Source organism: Schistocerca cancellata, chromosome 6, assembly GCF_023864275.1.
Source record: "Schistocerca cancellata isolate TAMUIC-IGC-003103 chromosome 6, iqSchCanc2.1, whole genome shotgun sequence".
NCBI lineage: Eukaryota > Metazoa > Arthropoda > Insecta > Orthoptera > Acrididae > Schistocerca > Schistocerca cancellata.
Window position 1 is genome coordinate 211,250,940 of NC_064631.1, and position 17,819 is coordinate 211,268,758.

General features: G+C 39.5%; 1 protein-coding gene across 4 annotated transcripts in view; it reads right to left on the reverse strand.

Moving 5' to 3' along the window:
- Nucleotides 1–17,819, reverse strand: part of LOC126190999 (cytosolic carboxypeptidase 1-like) — a 519,277-nt gene that overhangs the window by 59,366 nt on the left and 442,092 nt on the right. For all 4 annotated transcript variants that reach the window (XM_049931676.1, XM_049931675.1, XM_049931679.1 and 1 more), the window contains exons 19-20: nt 9,581–9,668; nt 122–286 (exon numbers count right to left, since the gene is read on the reverse strand). In XM_049931676.1, the coding sequence (XP_049787633.1) occupies nt 122–286; nt 9,581–9,668 (253 nt within the window). The remainder of the gene's footprint in view (nt 1–121; nt 287–9,580; nt 9,669–17,819) is intronic.

Here is a 17,819-nt window from a genome sequence, read left to right on the forward strand (position 1 = left end):
ATATATATATATATATATATATATATATATATATATATATATATATATATATATATATATATATGCGCGCGCTCTCGCAGGTGAGAGAGAGAGAGAGAGAGAGAGAGAGATATCTACATACGAGGTAGTCAACTGGATTGTCTGGAACTGATCGATCTGCTTCATTCCAGCTTTCAGAATTACAGCATCCATACAAAAAGACGTTCTTGCGACGTGAGTGACCATGGTAGTCACAGAACAAGTACGGGGGCTTCTTTAAAACTTTCGTGCAGTATTCCAGTAGACCCTGAAAATTGAGCACAAAAATGCATATCATATACTCTGATGGTACACAACTGCTATAATATTTCAACCAAAGTAGTATTACAAGTTGGAAGTGCTTATATGAATAAAAGATGTCCAATTTTAATGATTTTCCTTTATATTTAGGATGCTTATTTGTGGATTTATAAATGCTTTTAAAAATAATGAATTCCATGACACTACAAAGAGGCCAGAGCTGATGACTCACAAATGACAATTCCTTCACATGTCAAAATTTGTGGGTTAAAAGCTCCGAATTTGTTTGCATTTTATTCGTTTCCTTTTTTTTTTACTGGCTCGCTCTCAGTGAAATTCATCTGTGAACAGGAAACTACTCTACTGCTATTGAGTCCAGTCACTGTGATCAATATGCCACTTTCTGCAAGTCATGTAATGCTTTGTATGGCGGGATTGCATCTGGCATGCCACTTAATATGCAGTGTTGGAAATAATCTTATGGGAGATGTCTTAATCAAATGCTGTCAAGAGATATTTACTTGAGGAAGAAGCCGTGTTACTGGACATATTTGGATACTTAAGGCAAGATACTAACTCTTGGCATTAGGTACTAGCATATGGTCACGTTACCCATACTGCATTTTTTTCTCCTGACAGCTTTTCAACAGCCAAATAATGATGTTAAGCCAACAGTCAACTTCCCGCCCAGCCTTTACTGTCTTTGACTATCTCCTAATTTGCCTTTCTCTGACCATCCAGATGCCTACAACTTTACTACCATATGCCACGTGCACATAACACATAGTCAGAACCATTACAGCTCCTACATCTGCCCAGATATAGACTGTTGTAGACATATGAATGAGGAGAGGTCCCCAGAGATAGGACTGACTTTTTGAAAACATCTATACGGTATTGTAGATTAAGGTCCCAGGTGTCATATACTGCACCCATTCACCATGGTGGGCCCTCCTTTGCGAGTAATAGACAAAAAAATTTTGTAATTTCATGTGCTTCTCTACAGTTTTAAAAAAGAAATGTTATTCATATCGGGTGCATAGTATAGTAGTTATAGTAAAAGCCTCATACGCAGAGGTAACTTTGATTACTATTTTTATTCAATTAATTGATATAAATGTATTTTTTATTCATATTCTTTTCGTCACATCATTTTAATCACCACATTAATTTTTTTTTAATTGCTCCCATCTTTTCTTGCCACCAGATTTTCCCAGTTGGAATCTTTGTGCATATATAATTTAATTACTTTTATTTATCTATCATAATAGTTAAACATTTGAAAGTGCTGGTCTATCAGTTAAAAAACAAAAAAAAAAAAATAATCTCTTTATAGTGATTGTGCAATGCTGTCAGTATTGTAATTTTCATCACAAGATGTACATTTTCTTGGATGGTTTATCATACCAACATTTGCAACATAAATTCTTACTGCACTATTGACAAAATAACACAGATGAAGTTTTAAACAAAGAATGGATTATAAATGAAACAAAATTCAAACAAAATGAGGAATAGAAGTAACGAATGCAATAACATGGGTCAAAATATAGGACGATGAAATGGAAGAAATTAAATCTATGTTAATCTGTGGAAATAATTACAACAACATTTGCAAAGATTCTAAGTGAAAACAGAATAATAGGAAGAAAAGGTGATACCAACTGAAAAAGTTAATATGGTGCTTAAAATGATGTGACATCAAAATATAAATAAGAAAATACATTTAAACTGATTAACTGAATAAAAATAATGAGTCATTTTGCTAAAGATTTAAAAATAAAAAAAAGCTTCAGAACACCTGATTAGATTCGAACCCATACCTTCCTGTATATGAGATCTGTACTATAACAGTTACACTAAGAAACCATCTGTATAATATTTCTTTTTTAAAACTATAGAGCATCATGCAGAACTCCAAACTTTTTCTTTTCCATCAATTACTTGCAAATGAGGGCCTATCAGACTGAATGGCTGCAGGGTGTGATACCTGGGACCTTAACCTACAGTAATGGATAGATGGTTTGAAAAAGTTGATCCCACCACTGGGGATCGCTCCTTTTAAGTGACCGCATACTGACATGCTGTGTAAGTAATGTTTTTGTGTTACCCCTACATATTTCAAAGCGCACAGTGTCACTACACTGTAATATTGTTTGTGTATCTCAAACCCTTAATTTAAAGGCATGAGTGCACTTCAGACAGTTTTGTCCACTCACTAGTGAACACTCCATCAGTACAAAAATAGATTGTTAATGAAGTCCATTGAAAGAGGGGCAGTAAAAAAGATTAACATCCAATCATCAATGATGTAATTAGAGGTTGAGCCAAAGTCCAGGGAAGGAAATTGGCCATGCCCTTTCAGAGGAACCACTTTGGCATTTTGCTTCAGTGAATTAGAAAAACCATGGAAAACATAAATCTGAATGACCAAAAGGAGTGTTAACAGATGAGTCATGGTTCATCATACAGAGTGATATTCACCAACTATTCATCGTGGCTGCCAGTAACACATTTTAACAATATTGATGCAGTTCTCACCTAGAATAGCATTATTTTGAGAACATGTATGTCACAATATGTCTTTTCTAGAGGTACAACAAGAGCTGCAGTCTATTCGGATGACAGCTTATAATAAAATGCACACTTGCATTCAATAGAGCATACTGATCTGCTGTAGGTGAAATACCCTCAGACTTGTGCAACAATGTAACAGTCTCAATACAAAAATGGCTTATACTGATGGTACTGAGTTTAACAGAACCTCAGTTTAATAAATCACATTTGTAAAACATTTACATTGTTTATCCCCCAAATGGGGGAGAAAAAAAAAAAAAAAAAAAACTTAGTTATGGAGCAATGGAGCAATGTAGGAGCATGCAAGGCACAATACTAACAAAGAGATGAAATAAAAACTTTAAAATTTGCTACAGGGGTACAATTATGTTGGAAACATCTGAGGACTTAAAAATCTTTAGAACAGATTGGAGAGTGCTTAGAAAATAATTTGTAAGATATTCATTACCATCAACAAAAGTAAAAGAAAGGTGATGGAGCAATGTAAAATTAATTCTGGTGATGCCGAGGGAATTAGATTGGGAAATGAGACACTAAAAATAGTAAATGTGTTTTGTTATGTGGTTCCAAAACAATTGACAGTCACGGAAGTAAGGAGAATACACACATAAACTGGCAGTAGTGAGAATAGCTTTTCTGCAAACAAGAAAAACATTAAATTAAATAAAAATCTAAGCATTAGGAATTCTTTTCTACAAATATTTGCATGAAGAGTAATCTTATATGGAAGTGAAGTACGACTGATAAACGCTACAGAGTAGGAATAAGTATAGCTTTCAAATGTGGTGCTATAGAAGAATGCTTAGTATTTGATGGGTTTATTGGGTAACCAATGAAGAGGTACTGAACTGAATTGAACAGAAACGGGTGTAACTCAATTAGAAGAAGGGGTGGGTTCATAGACAAATCCTTAGTTTCCAGAATGAGATTTTCACTCTGCAGCGGAGTGTGCGCTGATATGAAACTTCCTGACAGATTAAAACTGTGTGCTGGACCGAGACTCGAACTCGGGAGTCGTGCTTGGGTAGCTCAGTTGGTAGAGCACTTGCCCACGAAAAGCATTGGTCCCGAGTTCGAGTCTCTGTCCGGCACACGGTTTTAATCTGTCAGGAAGTTTCATATCAGTGCACACACTGCTGCAGAGTGAAAATCTCATTCTGGAAACATCCTCCAGGCTGTGGCTAAGCCATGTCTCAACAATATCCTTTCTTCCAGGAGTGCTAGTTCTGCAAGGTTCACAGAAAAGCTTCTGTGAAGTTTGGAAGGTAGGAGACAAGGTACTGGTGGAATTAAAGTTGTGAGGACGGGTCGTGAGTTGTGCTTGGGTAGCTCAGTTGGTAGAGCACTTGCCCGCGAAAGGCAAAGGTCCCGAATTTGAGTCTCGGCCTGGCACACAGTTTTAATCTGTCAGGAAGTTTCAAATCCTTAGTTGTTAAAGAATAATTAATTTGGTAACTGATGGAAGCATAGGCAGTAAAAATTGTAGATGGAGACCAAAGCTTGAGTGCAGGAAGCATATTAGAGTTGATACAGGTTGCAGTAAGAAATGATAAGAGATTTACACATGATAGACTAGTATGAAGAGCTGCATCCACCTAGTTTAGGGACTGAAGACCACCACCACCACAACAACAACAACAACAACAACAACAAGAGATGTTGCCATTTGATGGATGATAATGTCCAACTATGCTGTCTGGTCTGTTGGACAAGGATAAGAACATCACTTGTCTGGAGCAGGCAAGCTCACACTCTGGACTTGCATCTGATTAAATATGCATGGCACACACTAGAACTGCAGCTCTAATATCACTATCATGAATCGTTGCTGACCAGATTGTGTTTGTCCTGCAGTGGGAGATATGACCACAAGACTTATTGGACGATGTCATAAACAGTATGGGTGGCCAAGATGTATCTTCTACTACTTCACAGGCTCATGTTCAACTGACAATATATTCTGAAAGAACCATCTTTTGACAGAATCCATATCCTAAATATCTAGGAGTAATGCTCGATTGAACTATGTCATATAAACAACATCTGGTAAACATTTCAGGTTAAGTAAAAACCTCAACACAATCCAAAAATTGGCAAATAAGTTTTGGGGAACTGATGCCAACACATGGAGAACCAGCAGCATTTCTTTGGTTTTCTCTGCTGTTGAGTATTGTGCAACTGTTTGGATCGGTAGCACCATGGAAATCTTTTTGACATCTAACTCAACCAAGCAATGAGATTAGTTACGGAAATGATCAGAATAACTCTCACTCAGTGGCTACCCATTCTGAGCAACACAGCACTGCCCCAGACCAGAAGCCTTACTACTCTAAAATCTCAACTTCAAAAAATGTTCTAATGTGACAGCATTGCATATTCATCCCAATTCTGTCTAACTTACCATTGCACATTCATGCCAATTCAGTCCGGCTTACCACCAAACATATGAAATTAAGACTGAAATCAAGAAACTCCCCAGTGAGAACAGTAACACAACTACAGAACTTTACTATTTATGGGCACCGGTAATCACAATGGAGACAAGAAGCCAGAAACTGTAACTTCATAAAAGACATGACAATCAAAGTCATGATTTCGACCAGAGTGGAAAGATAGGGTGCCACCTCAACAAAATCTGTACTGAACATAAAATATACAGAAAATCACTGTTTCAATGGGGAATCACCAAAACTACTTCTTGTGGAATATATGAAGCCAAATAACAAACCATCTTCCACATACCCTTCAAATGCCCAAATACTTGCTTTGAAGGGTTGCTGCAAGAAATTCATGACCTTATACCTGCAGCACTGAATTGAATGAAAACTGTAACCTGTATTTATGATATATTTGTATTTATTTTTTTAAATTTTAAATTTCTCTTTACATCCATATTTCACCATGTTTGTATAATTCCTGTTTGTCTATATGTTATATACCTGTTATTCATGAAGCACTGTGTAATATTCACACAAAAATAATAAAATAATAATGCTACTATGTGTGATTGTTGTTGATATTCTGTAAGCCACCAGCAGAGGGCATTACACACAGTAAGTGTGGCCACTTTTCAGGCATACTTTGAAGTCACATAAGTATGTCACATGTCATTATGTTGCCATGTCAGCTTCTAACATACATGTGCTTAAAGTTGTTTCACTGACCGAAAAGATCCCCTTTCTTAAGAACTTAAAAGTAGATGCAATTTTCCGGCAATCTTAAAACTTTATAAAGCTGTAGTAAAGAAAACTAACCCAGAAAATGGTGAGCAGGTAATATAATGAAGCAGAATCAGTTTGAACTGGGAGAGAGATAATTTCATCAGGAGTTTTAAACCAAGCAAAAACACATGTTTGAAAAAGTAAAGTAAATGCATTTAATACAAAGCAACCCTGTTACAGCAATTTTAACACGCTGAAGAATATTCTTCATATTTCTATGTTTACTTTCAAACAAAATGGAAACAACTTTAAAACATCTTTGTTACTTTTAGATAGTATTATGAAAAGGAAAGATTGCTGCTCATCATACAGCGGAGATGTTGAGTCGCAGACAGACACAACAAAAAGATTACTAAACATGTAAGCTTTCAGCAAGAAAGCCTTCTTCTGAAATAGACAGAAAACACACACACACACACACACACACACACACATACAGAGAGAGAGAGAGAGAGAGAGAGATAAAAACAGCTCACACAAACATGTTATTTCTAGCTGGGGCAAGAATTCTAGCTGATTCAAGTGGTAGATGCTACAAAAAAAAGCACCGTGCTGCATGAAAAGGCTAAAAAAAGAAAATTCTGTTTCCTTGTTTCCATTGTGAAATCAATAAACATAACTCTACCCTCTCTGCTTATGTAACATATATGATGAAAGATACACATTTCGTGGATACGAGAGATAAAACTGGAGAATTTTGTCAGCAACAGTTGTTCTCACACAGCATCAAGGAGCTGATTAGAAAGTAGAGGTAAATTATTTGTTTATCATATTTACCACACAGCACAAACCATTTCACAACTAGTATAGTAGGAATGTGGAAGTAGAAAAATGTGAAGTATCTTATGATACTGAGGACACTTCTCAAGCCTAATATCACATTACTATAGAATACTAGAGGCTTACAGAGGACTCTGGAATCAACATGGCACAAAGATAGATGCTTTGGTGAAGCACTGGAGCAAGTTACAAATGAATGAACTAACTGACAGGGAAGGAAAAAAATAAATAAATAAAAATAAATAAATAAATAAATATATATCGCAACACCAATGAGGAGTTGTGTGACACAAATGATAATTGGTAGGCATGTTTCTACATCTGAAAGATGACAGCTACATAATTTTGCACCATTTATGTAAGAGTGGTGCTAATAGCGGCACTATGAGGATGTGTATCAGGTTGGCTTTAAATACATGCCGTAATGGTTTTGAATGTTAGTTGCCTTTGAGATTGGAAGTGCCGAGTTGATGTTAGTCAAGAATGCCTTTAAGGTGACAAAAACTCCATCATCAACATCTCACCGAGTTTGAACGAGGTCATGTAATAGGGCTATGAGAACCTGGATGTTCCTTCTGCAGTATTGCAGAAAGACATTGTGGGAATGTACCCACTGTACATGAATGCTGGTAGTGCTGGTCACGAGAATGTACGGTCACGAGAAGATCAGACACCAGATGGTCATGTGGTATTACTGAGAGGGAAGACAACTGTGTGTGATGTATGGCTCTGGCACATCATACTGCATCTGTAGCAGGCAGCAGTTGGCACCACAATGACACAACAAGCTGTTGGAAATCATTACTTCCAGGAGGGTGGAGGTCTGTTGTGTTTTCTGTTGAAAGCTGGTTCTGCCTCGGAGCCAGTGATGGCTGTGTGTCAGTTAGGATGAGGCCACTGAGGGCTTGCAACCAACCTGTCTGTGTGCTAGAAACACTGGACCTATATGTGGAGTTATGGATTGGCGTGTGATTTTGTATAACACCAGAAGCACTCTCGTGGTTATCCCATGCACCCTGACTGCAAATTATTACATCAGCCTGGTGATTTGGAATGTTGTGCTGCCATTTGGAACTGCATTCCGGGGGGAGGTTTTCAACAAGATAACTCTCACCCACATACCACTGTTGTAACCCAATATTCTCTAAGTGTGTCAACATATTGCCACACCTGCTCAATCACCGGATCTGTCTTCAATCAAGCACATATAGGCCATCCTTGGATGACAACTCCAGATCATCCAAAGACAGCATTAACCATCCCTGTATTGAATGACCAAGTGCAACAGACATAGAACTCCATCACACAACCTGACATCCCACCTGCACAACACAATGCATGTACATTTGAATGCTTGCATTCAACATTCTGGTTGTTCTACCAGTTATTAATGTACCAGCATTTACATTTGCAATGGCTTATCTTGTACTTACATTAACCTGTGATCTTGCAATTTAATTACTTACAAATTACCTAGACAAATGTATTCACAAAATTTTGTTACTCTACATCATTTACCTTTTAGTGTGTTATGTTTTGTGTGTGTGTGTGTGTGTGATGTATTTGCACTGGTTATTATTATCTGAGGCTGGTGCATGATTGGTACTTAATTTTTTTTCCTCCTGTTGATAAACAGCTCTTCTTGCTCCTTCTCTCTTCCTCTTTCTCTTTCAGCATAAACAATGCTTTAATTTTGATTTGCAAACTCTTTCTTGTTTATTTCCTTCAGGTTTAGGATGAAATACTAATAGCTCACTTTTATTAGTACTCTGGGTGTTTTATATTGACTGTTGATGCACTGCTATTGCTGTTGACTCTCTTCTGATTGAGGATTTCTACAGATTGAGAATGTCTACAAAAAACTTTCATAGGTTGTTTAAGGATACCTTCTGAGTATTTTGGTACCAGGGACTCATTACAAAGTTATTGCATTTTGTTTGTTTTCTTGCCCCGGTTACCTTTGTATCTATATTGACCTGAAAATAGAACACAACAGCACATTTGTTGATGGTATGTGCTGTGTGTGCTTTGTTTGGATACAAACTTGTTCCATTCACTCACAGTACTTGCTGCTGATAATAGTAATGCCCACTTTACACTTTGCCCTCAAGCTTGCATTCAGTATTGCTCACTTCTGTCTTGGGTTTGCTTCTTTGATAGTATGAAGTGTTGCATTGACAGTGATACAAAGCAGTATAGAGAGGTTTACTGATGAAGATCTGGCCTATATACTCCTCATGTAAGAGTTCACTGAATGCCATGGGAAGATGGCACAATGATGCTGTGCCGAGCTGTTCACACGGTGATGACAACCACACCACAGAATTTTTGCACCTGTCTGAGGGTTGTTGCATTACTCCATGTTTTTCATTGTACATTTGGTGACTGGTTGTTAAGATTCTTTTTCACTGATGTGAATGTATTTTCACAGGAATGAGGGTGATTATGGTAACAAACTGAATAAATCAAAATGACATTATCACTGTGTAATAAGCCACCAGAAACAGTGGGTCCCTGACATCAAAATATCCAGAAAGTATTCCTGAAAAAAAAAAAACCTCTGAAAATATGTTGGTGGAGTTCTGATTCACCCTATATAATTACAATAAAAGAATAGTTCCTTGTCTGGGAGACCTTGCATCTAATCTGTAGAATATGAATGCATACTAACAATGTGCTTAAAACTGACAGACTCAAAATTACAAATGATGAAAAATAAATACCTTGGTGTGATATATGATGGGATGTAAATGCTGACTGGGATGACTCCACCGACGATTCAGATCTTCATCTGTTATGCCACACCGATGGCTGGAACAGAATACAAAAGGATAGATAATGAAATGATGATATGAAAACATAACATATACAAATTTAATTAAAGAACCATGTTACTTAGTCACTGGTTGAAACAGTCATTGTCAGTTTTGCGTAAGTTTAGAACCTATCTCATTAGTGTTAAGCAGACACTCTTAAGTGCTTCTACTGCCTCTATCATAAAATTTGCATAGGGGACAAACATATATGTGTTAACACAATAAGAAGTGTATACACTTAACAGAGGTACACAGGCAATCATTTTAACTTCTTCCATTTCAATGTGGAATAGGAAAGCGAACAACCAGGAGTTGTACAAATTACCATCTACCACTCACTTAACACTGGCTTGCAAAATATGAACACTGATGTATACGCACATTTTCCTCTTTGATTTATTCAGTTTAAAGTTGTCTGGTACCTTTGCCAACACAGAACCACCAGATGCACACAAGGAAAAACCACCACGATTATTCAGTTTCCATCTACAATTGTGAAATGTTTAAGCAGTCTTATTTACAATATTAAATTTTTCACAAGATCATTCACTATCTGAAATCATTGAGTTGAGGAGTACCATATTACCCCAGTAGTGTGTTGTGTAACACTATGTCTACCTAGCCGACATATGATGGCAGTTGTCGAAACCATTTATTAAACAGTTAAGAACTGAAAACTGTTTGGAGGATTTTTGCCATTTGCTTTTACTTGTGATGTGATATGGGTGGATGGCAAATGTTAAGATGGGATGGTGATTGGATCACCTGTTGGGCTTTGCATTTGTTTCATGATTCAGTGTCATTTGGAGTAGTTAGGTGTGCTAGTGGATAACTGTGCCATGACAGTGCTAGTGGCATCACAGTGAACAACAGAAGTTCATAAAAATACGCTATCTGTCATTCATGTAATGTCAGTGTCTGATGTCTGGATACCAAACTGAATGGACAAACAGTGTTTCCTACAATCACCTGTTCTAATGTTGTATGCTGGGATACAGTGTAATTATTCATTAGAAGAAGTAGTATAGAGTACTCCTTCCTATACATTTGAAATTGCTTGAAGATTCTAAGTTTCCAGCTGAGGCACAACTGCAGAGAGGATGAAATCAATCGAACTGCACCTGCACAATCTAAGAAGAATACTCAATTACAGGTGCAACAATTCAGAGTTTCAAGATAACAACAAATCTGAATCTGAATGAACATCTATATTTCAAAGGGGAACATTACATCCGACAGCCACTGCAATAGGACCTACAATATTTCTGTGATGGAAGTCTATCAGGAAACTGGATTAAGGATGAAGTGTCATGAAATTTAGCTTTGGAGTTTGGTATCTCTCAAAGTAGTGTTTCACTTTCATGGAGAATTTTCTGAACCACAGGCACTGCTTCTGAAGGAGAGGTTGTGGTCAGCCATGGCCAACTACAGCAGCAGGTGTCTTTATGTTCAACAACAGGCAAGAAGAGGCCCATGTCAACAGCTAGTGCAATTGCAACCACATTTAAGAGGACTGCAAAAGATGCAGTCTCACCTTCCAGAGTGGCACAAGGACTGCATGAGGCTAGTCTCTACCTGACAACCAGTATGTTGTGTTCCACTGACACCCGCACATCGGCAGCATAGTGCTTACAATAGTCCCAAGAATATAGAGACTGGGCCAGTGAGGAGTGGGGTAGTGTGCTCTTCTCAGATGAGAGAAGATTCAGTTTGAGCAGTGATTCTGGATGTACCTCCATGTGGGAAAAGGCGGGAACATGTAATGTACCATGGAACATTGTCAAGCATGATAGTTTTGATGTTCCAAGCATTGTGGTGTGGGGAAGCAAAATGTTGCACAGGTGAACTGACTTCCAAATCTTTGAATACAGTACACTTATTGGTCAGTGTTAAAAGAGTGGCACTTTACTCCTTCCTCAAGTGTGTATTTTCAGGGGTACAAGATTTCATTTTTATGGATGGCAATGCATGATAGATAGGAAAGTGCAGCTGAAGGAGCTCTTGGAATGAGACGATATTCAGCAAATGGGATGGTCTGCTATTTATCTGACTTAAGTTTAATTGAGTAAGTGTGGGACATGCTTCAGAGATGAATTGCAGCTTGTCCACTGTGGTATCACGTATCGATACCATCACATGGCATACCTAGGTTGGTAATGGAATAGCAAGTTTTCATCTGATGCCAATAGCAGTCATGTGGGGTCTGGCAGTCTCAGCGGTGCACATCCATTGAGGCACACCTCCAGTAGCTCTGTTCATCAAGCAACATCTGCCACTACAACGTAAGATGGCTGGTACCAGCTGTTTAGCCCACTTGCGCCCAGAGCCACTACACTATGACTCATTTGTTTGTGCTTCATCCTTGTCGACTCTGAGATAGTTGGACTGTGTTTCTTGCTGCATTATTTGTAATGAGTCTTTGTTCACTTGGAGAAATAAAAGTTAAGTAAATCTTCTGTTCGTTGTGTTGACTTGTTCATTAATCTTTTCTGCTCCTGTTTAGCTCTCTTACGATGATAGCTGCTGCACCACTATGTAGCTCACTCTCCTTACGATTCTGTACAAAGTCATACACAACATCTAATGATGAGAAGGGGTAGTTTGAAGGGATTGTGACAGACAACAGACCTCAAACTGTTGCCACCAAATTTGAAAAGTTTTGCACTGGCTCCAGCATCACCCACATCATGAGAGCACCGTTCCATCTGCAATCCAGTGGCGAAGCTGAATGGTTTGTCCAAACATTTAAGCAACAGATGGACAAACTTCAAGTCTCCCACACAAGGGATCATGCTCTGTTGCTCTTCTTGTCTTCCTGTTGCTCCCACCTACATGACAGACCATTGCCAGCGCAGTTGCTACAAGGACGGCCCCACCACACCTTGCTTATGCTGCTGCACCTGCCCCGGCAGGTGATGCCAACTTCGTCTGGACAGGCAAAGTATCTAACTAGCAATTCAGTCTTTTACTGATTTTATGATGGACAGAGGCACTGGGAGGAAGGCACGATTGTATGATGTATTGGACCTTCTATGTTTCTCCTGCAGGAGCAAGAGGATTGCTGCAACACCATCAGAATCTAATTCATCCTTGTGATCTGCATGATCCTGCCACAGGCTTGGTTCTTTCAGATTTGGTGCCTGACTGGATGCTGCAGCCCTCGCTGCACCCGGCTCTTATGGGCCCTGGGCCATTGGCCTCTTCCTGGCAGCTGTCCCACATGCCACCTCAGGTCCCTTTGCAGTCACTGAGATGTCTCTGTCTTTGTTTTGCTGCTCCACCTCAGGATGTGGGTATGTGGCCTGTTTTTCAGCTGGTGTTCCTGGGCGGGCTCGGGGTGTATACCAGGGAGTGGGTGGGAGCTCAGCATTAGCCTCAATTTCGGCTCCTGTTTCCTCATTGCCACCTGCATCCAGCCTCCCCCCCCCTTCCCCCCCCCCCCCCCATTGTTTACTCATCTACACTACACAACAGTGGTGGGGCAGTTTGGGTGGAAGGAGTGTGCTGTCGTGTACCAATACTACCCCAAAGTGTATCAAGGTTGGTAACGGAATGCAAGTTCCCATCTGTTGCTGATAGTGGTCATCCAGGATCTGGTGGACCCAATAGTATGTGTTCACTGAGTCACACCTCCAGTAGAGCCTCTGTCCTTCGAGTGCCCTCTCCACCATAATATAAGGCACCTGGGGGCAGCCGCTCAGCTCACTTATGCCTGGGGCCACTATGCTACGACTCCTTCATTCATGCTTCATCCTTGTTGACTCTGATACAGCTGGACCCTGTTTCTTGCTGTGTTATTTGTAACAAGTCTTCATTCACTTGGATAAGTACAAGTTACATAAGTCTTCAGTTTATTGTGTTAACTTGCTCGCTAAACATTTCTGCTCCTGTCTAGCTTTCCTACAATGACAGTCAGCGCCGGATATAAGATATTTCCGAACCAGGGCAAAACGAGGATAGTGGCCCACCCTCTCCATCCCTATCCCTTCTAGCGTTTGAGATAGGGCGTCAAAAATTTAAAAAAAATTATTTTCCAAAAATATGTTCATTTTATAGCGCATATCTTTATGAAGAGTTCGTATTGTATGTATTATAAACATATATGTTTGAGGAAATGTAAGACATGTTATTTGGTGTTAAGTGTGCCAAAGTGTAGTGCCATGACTCTTCACCCAGCATTCTTCTGTCGCATATCACTATATATCGCTATGTGGAATCAAATGTTTATATTTCGTAATGGAAGCTATCAAACCTACATTGAGGACAGCAGAAATCAAAATATCCTGTGGTGCATCTCCTGCCCCCAATCGGCCGGTTTGACATTCCACCCTCCTTAAAAAAGAACTCACAGTTAATACTGAGTGGGATTATTTGTGATCGGGAGAATAACAACTCTTCAGAAAATTTGCACTCTTTATTGCCTATTAGCTAATAATTTTCTCTTTTGTGTGACATAAAATTAAATATAGGAACACAAAAGCAGTAAAGACAAGAGACAAGCAAGATAGTACACATTTCTTCAATACTTAGGTTCCAGCATTTTTTTTGTCCTCTTATCTTTCTACAGCTTTACACGTCATCAAAATTCGTCAAAGTGGTTTTGCTACATGAAAAATCAAAACGTCGTTGCCTAATACTGAAAGAGCTGTTAATACGAATAGTATACGGGACTGGCGTGGTTTCTCGATATGATTACGACTATTTTGTCACTGTCTGCTAGATAAAATGAAATACGCCTTTCTAATGTTGCAGCAATTGTAACAAACGCCAAATAAGTGAGGCTGTTTTGGCACAAATGGTCATTTTTATCTACCTCATTTACATAAATAACACGGTAGAATATGATTCATGACATACCAGTATCAACTGCCAATTAGGCCTACTACAAGCAAAAAGATTTATGTTAGGAAATTGCTCCACATTCCATTCATACGCTCCAGTTTCTCAAGCATGAGATCGAAAAGTGGTGTACGAAATTTTTATGTAAATTTGGAATCGTCATATTCTTTGATATAATTTGTGTGATGTCCCCATTTCTTCCCCTTCCTCTTAACAAACAATCTTGTCATCACTAATTCTGTAACTGTTCCTACCTCTGTTAAAACTTATTCTTCCGTTTACTTCACTAACCCTCCTAGAATCACCGGTTTAGTTGTTCCTCGTTTATTCTTCGGTAAGGCGTTATTATGTGTTCGTATAACGCGTTTTCCGCGTTATTCCGAGAAGGTAACTTAAAGCTGCTGCTAACGAGGGACTGTAGGATTGGCCCTTAGAACTGTAGCGATCTGACGAAGATTTTCGGTCAAGAACTCATTTTCTAGGATACAGGGAGAAGATAATACGCAATCGTTCTTACCTGTTGTTCCTGTTAGTCGTTTATTTCCACTCTGGTAATGTGAATCTATGGATTTCGCTACTAATTATAACAACGCTAATCATTCACACACCCCAACAACCACATTAAATCAACAGCGATTGGCGTTCACCCGTTCGGGTTTATTCGGCTCAGCTCTTATAGCCCCCATTTTTTCTGCGGGCAAGTTTTTTATTTCTAGGTGCGGAGTGGATTCTCTTGGCAGAGACATCACGTGCAGTAGGCCTTATGATCTGTTCAGAAATCAACTTAGAATGTGTTCAAAAATGTTCAAAACCCACAGAGACGCGTTTCAAAATAATATGAATAATCGACAGACCTTCATGCGCTGGGTGCTTTGTGAGACAAGGTTTATTTCTTTAAGAATATGAATTTGGCGCTCCATGAAATTGCTGACCGGGGCGGATACCCCGGCTATATCCCCCCCCTTAGTTGAGGGCCTGATGACAGTTGTCCCACCGTTCTGTAGGCCACTTCTCCATACAATGTGTACGATGCATCCACATAAAGCAGTTGTCAACCGTGATGGTGCAGGAATGAAACATTCGACCACAAGAACTCCTTATGGACCTTGTGGCGAGCATGTGAGCATGTTGCGGAGCATGCATTATTGTCCGTGGTGATCACACATCCTTTTTTTTATGTGCCGGGGACCATCACAAATAACGGTGATTTCAGTGTAGCTATTGTCTTAGAACACAAGGTCAGTTCTGTCCGTCCCATTATGAAATATACCAGTTATCTGAGGTCTCACGGATAAGAAAATGCTCTGCATCCCCAACTTCCGTGTCTGCAACCACGTCTGCATCTTCACATATTAAAATTTTGTAAACCACTTTACCCTGGAGTTCCACTGATAGGCTTGTGCCATGTCTGGATAGTACGTATCTCACAACTTTCTGTCATAATCACTGAAAGAAATTTTCTGTATTTTTCTGCAGAATGGCAAAGTCAAAGCAAGTTGTGTTACAAATCATCACATTTGCACTCTGTTAAAAACTCCTCGTGGTCTCGCGGTAGCGTTCTAGCTTCTGCCTCGAGATGACTGGGTGTTAGTGTGTCGTCTTCATCATCATCATTCATCCCCATTACCACCTCCACTAGGACCTTGCCTAGTAAGGCGGCGCGGTTCTCCCGCGTCGCTCCCCTACGCTCTGTAAAGAAGTATGGGACTCATCATCATCAAACTCACCATAATGTTAAATCATTTTAGCGTGCTACCCTTCTCAATGTAATAAGTGTCGCGCAGCATTAATAAGATCACTGATATATATGTCGTATGTGATAAAGATGAGTCGGAGCACAAAGTGAAGATTCTAATTTATGGAGAACGGGCTTCGGTTTGCTATTTAGCGGCTTCCAATAACTACGTAAGTGTCCTCTACTAATGTAAACACTGATGACTCTGACGTAAGCCAGCTGCAGGTACAATCGAAGCAGAATTTATGTGCAATTGTTCGGAAAATCGTTAAGCAGGATTAGAGCTTACTGTCCCGTCGGCAACGAGGTCATTAGGAACCGAGCACGGGCTCCGATTAGGAAAGGACGGGAAAAGTAATAGGCCGTGCTCTTTCAAAAGAACCACTCCAGCATTTGCATTTAGGAAATCATGGAAAATCTAAATCTGGATGGTCGGAAATGGATTTGAACTGTTGCACTTCCAAATGCGAGTCCAGTGCGCTAACCACGTCACCTTACTCGCTTGGATACTCGGTAAAATGGCCATGTTGCCACCTTAAGCCGTCGCAGATGTCGACAACGTATCTACCATTCACAGTGCACTGTGTATTCAAGTCGATATAGAGGCATTCGGTCCCTAATGGATAATAGTAAACACGTTATTGTAGATCGCTTGTCTCTTGTAATGCTAAAAAGACGAAAATCGTAATATTTACAATGTTCATACTCTTAACCCCTAACTATAAACTAATTGTTATTGCCGATATCCGCAGATACATCCGCCAATACCCACATAGACACCGGATTTTATACGCCCAGTCAATATTTCTGCACCTAACGGCAGCCAAATATAAACACAGAAACGAAGAGTGGCGCTGTAGTCTGTTTCCCAAAAAATAAACTGAAAGGAGTTGCGATCCTTGATGGTCCTCAAGTATTTTTGGGCTGTAATTTTAACTTTAGTACTGTAAACAATGATATTGCGTCATGGTAACGGTTGGTTTACTGTCGCCGTTGTAAGAACTGGTAGTAGTGCTCCTGCTGCTGCTGGGTTGGAGAGTTTTAATCCACGTAATGTGGTTGCTTATGGCACCTGTCATATTGGTGAGGTAGCAAATAAAGATTTTTGGAAGTCTTACTATTATTCTGATGAGGCCTTCTGCTAAGAGCTCTAACAGTCTGTTACTATATACAGTATTGCAATGCCTGTGTTGTTCAGAATTACGACGCAATGTTCCTTCGGACACGCATCCACGCCGGAACGAACAGACACTGCAGAGACTACAACAGTTATGAAATGCATTAAATGAACTCGCAAATGAGAATGAGGGCAACCATCAGCCGTATAATGGAATGACGACAGTGAAAATTTGTGTTGGACAAGGACTCAAATCTCGCCTTTCCGCTTACCGCGAGCAGTTGTCTTACCGTTAGACTATCCGAGCACAATCACTGCCAGACCCAAACTTCAATATTTTGTCAACTATGTGTCTGCAACCTGCACTCGTACATTCATTATGTATGGAAGTACAGGGAAGACTTTTGATTGAAAGTCTCTTGCCTGGTGTCGGCGAATAAATATAAACAGCTGTG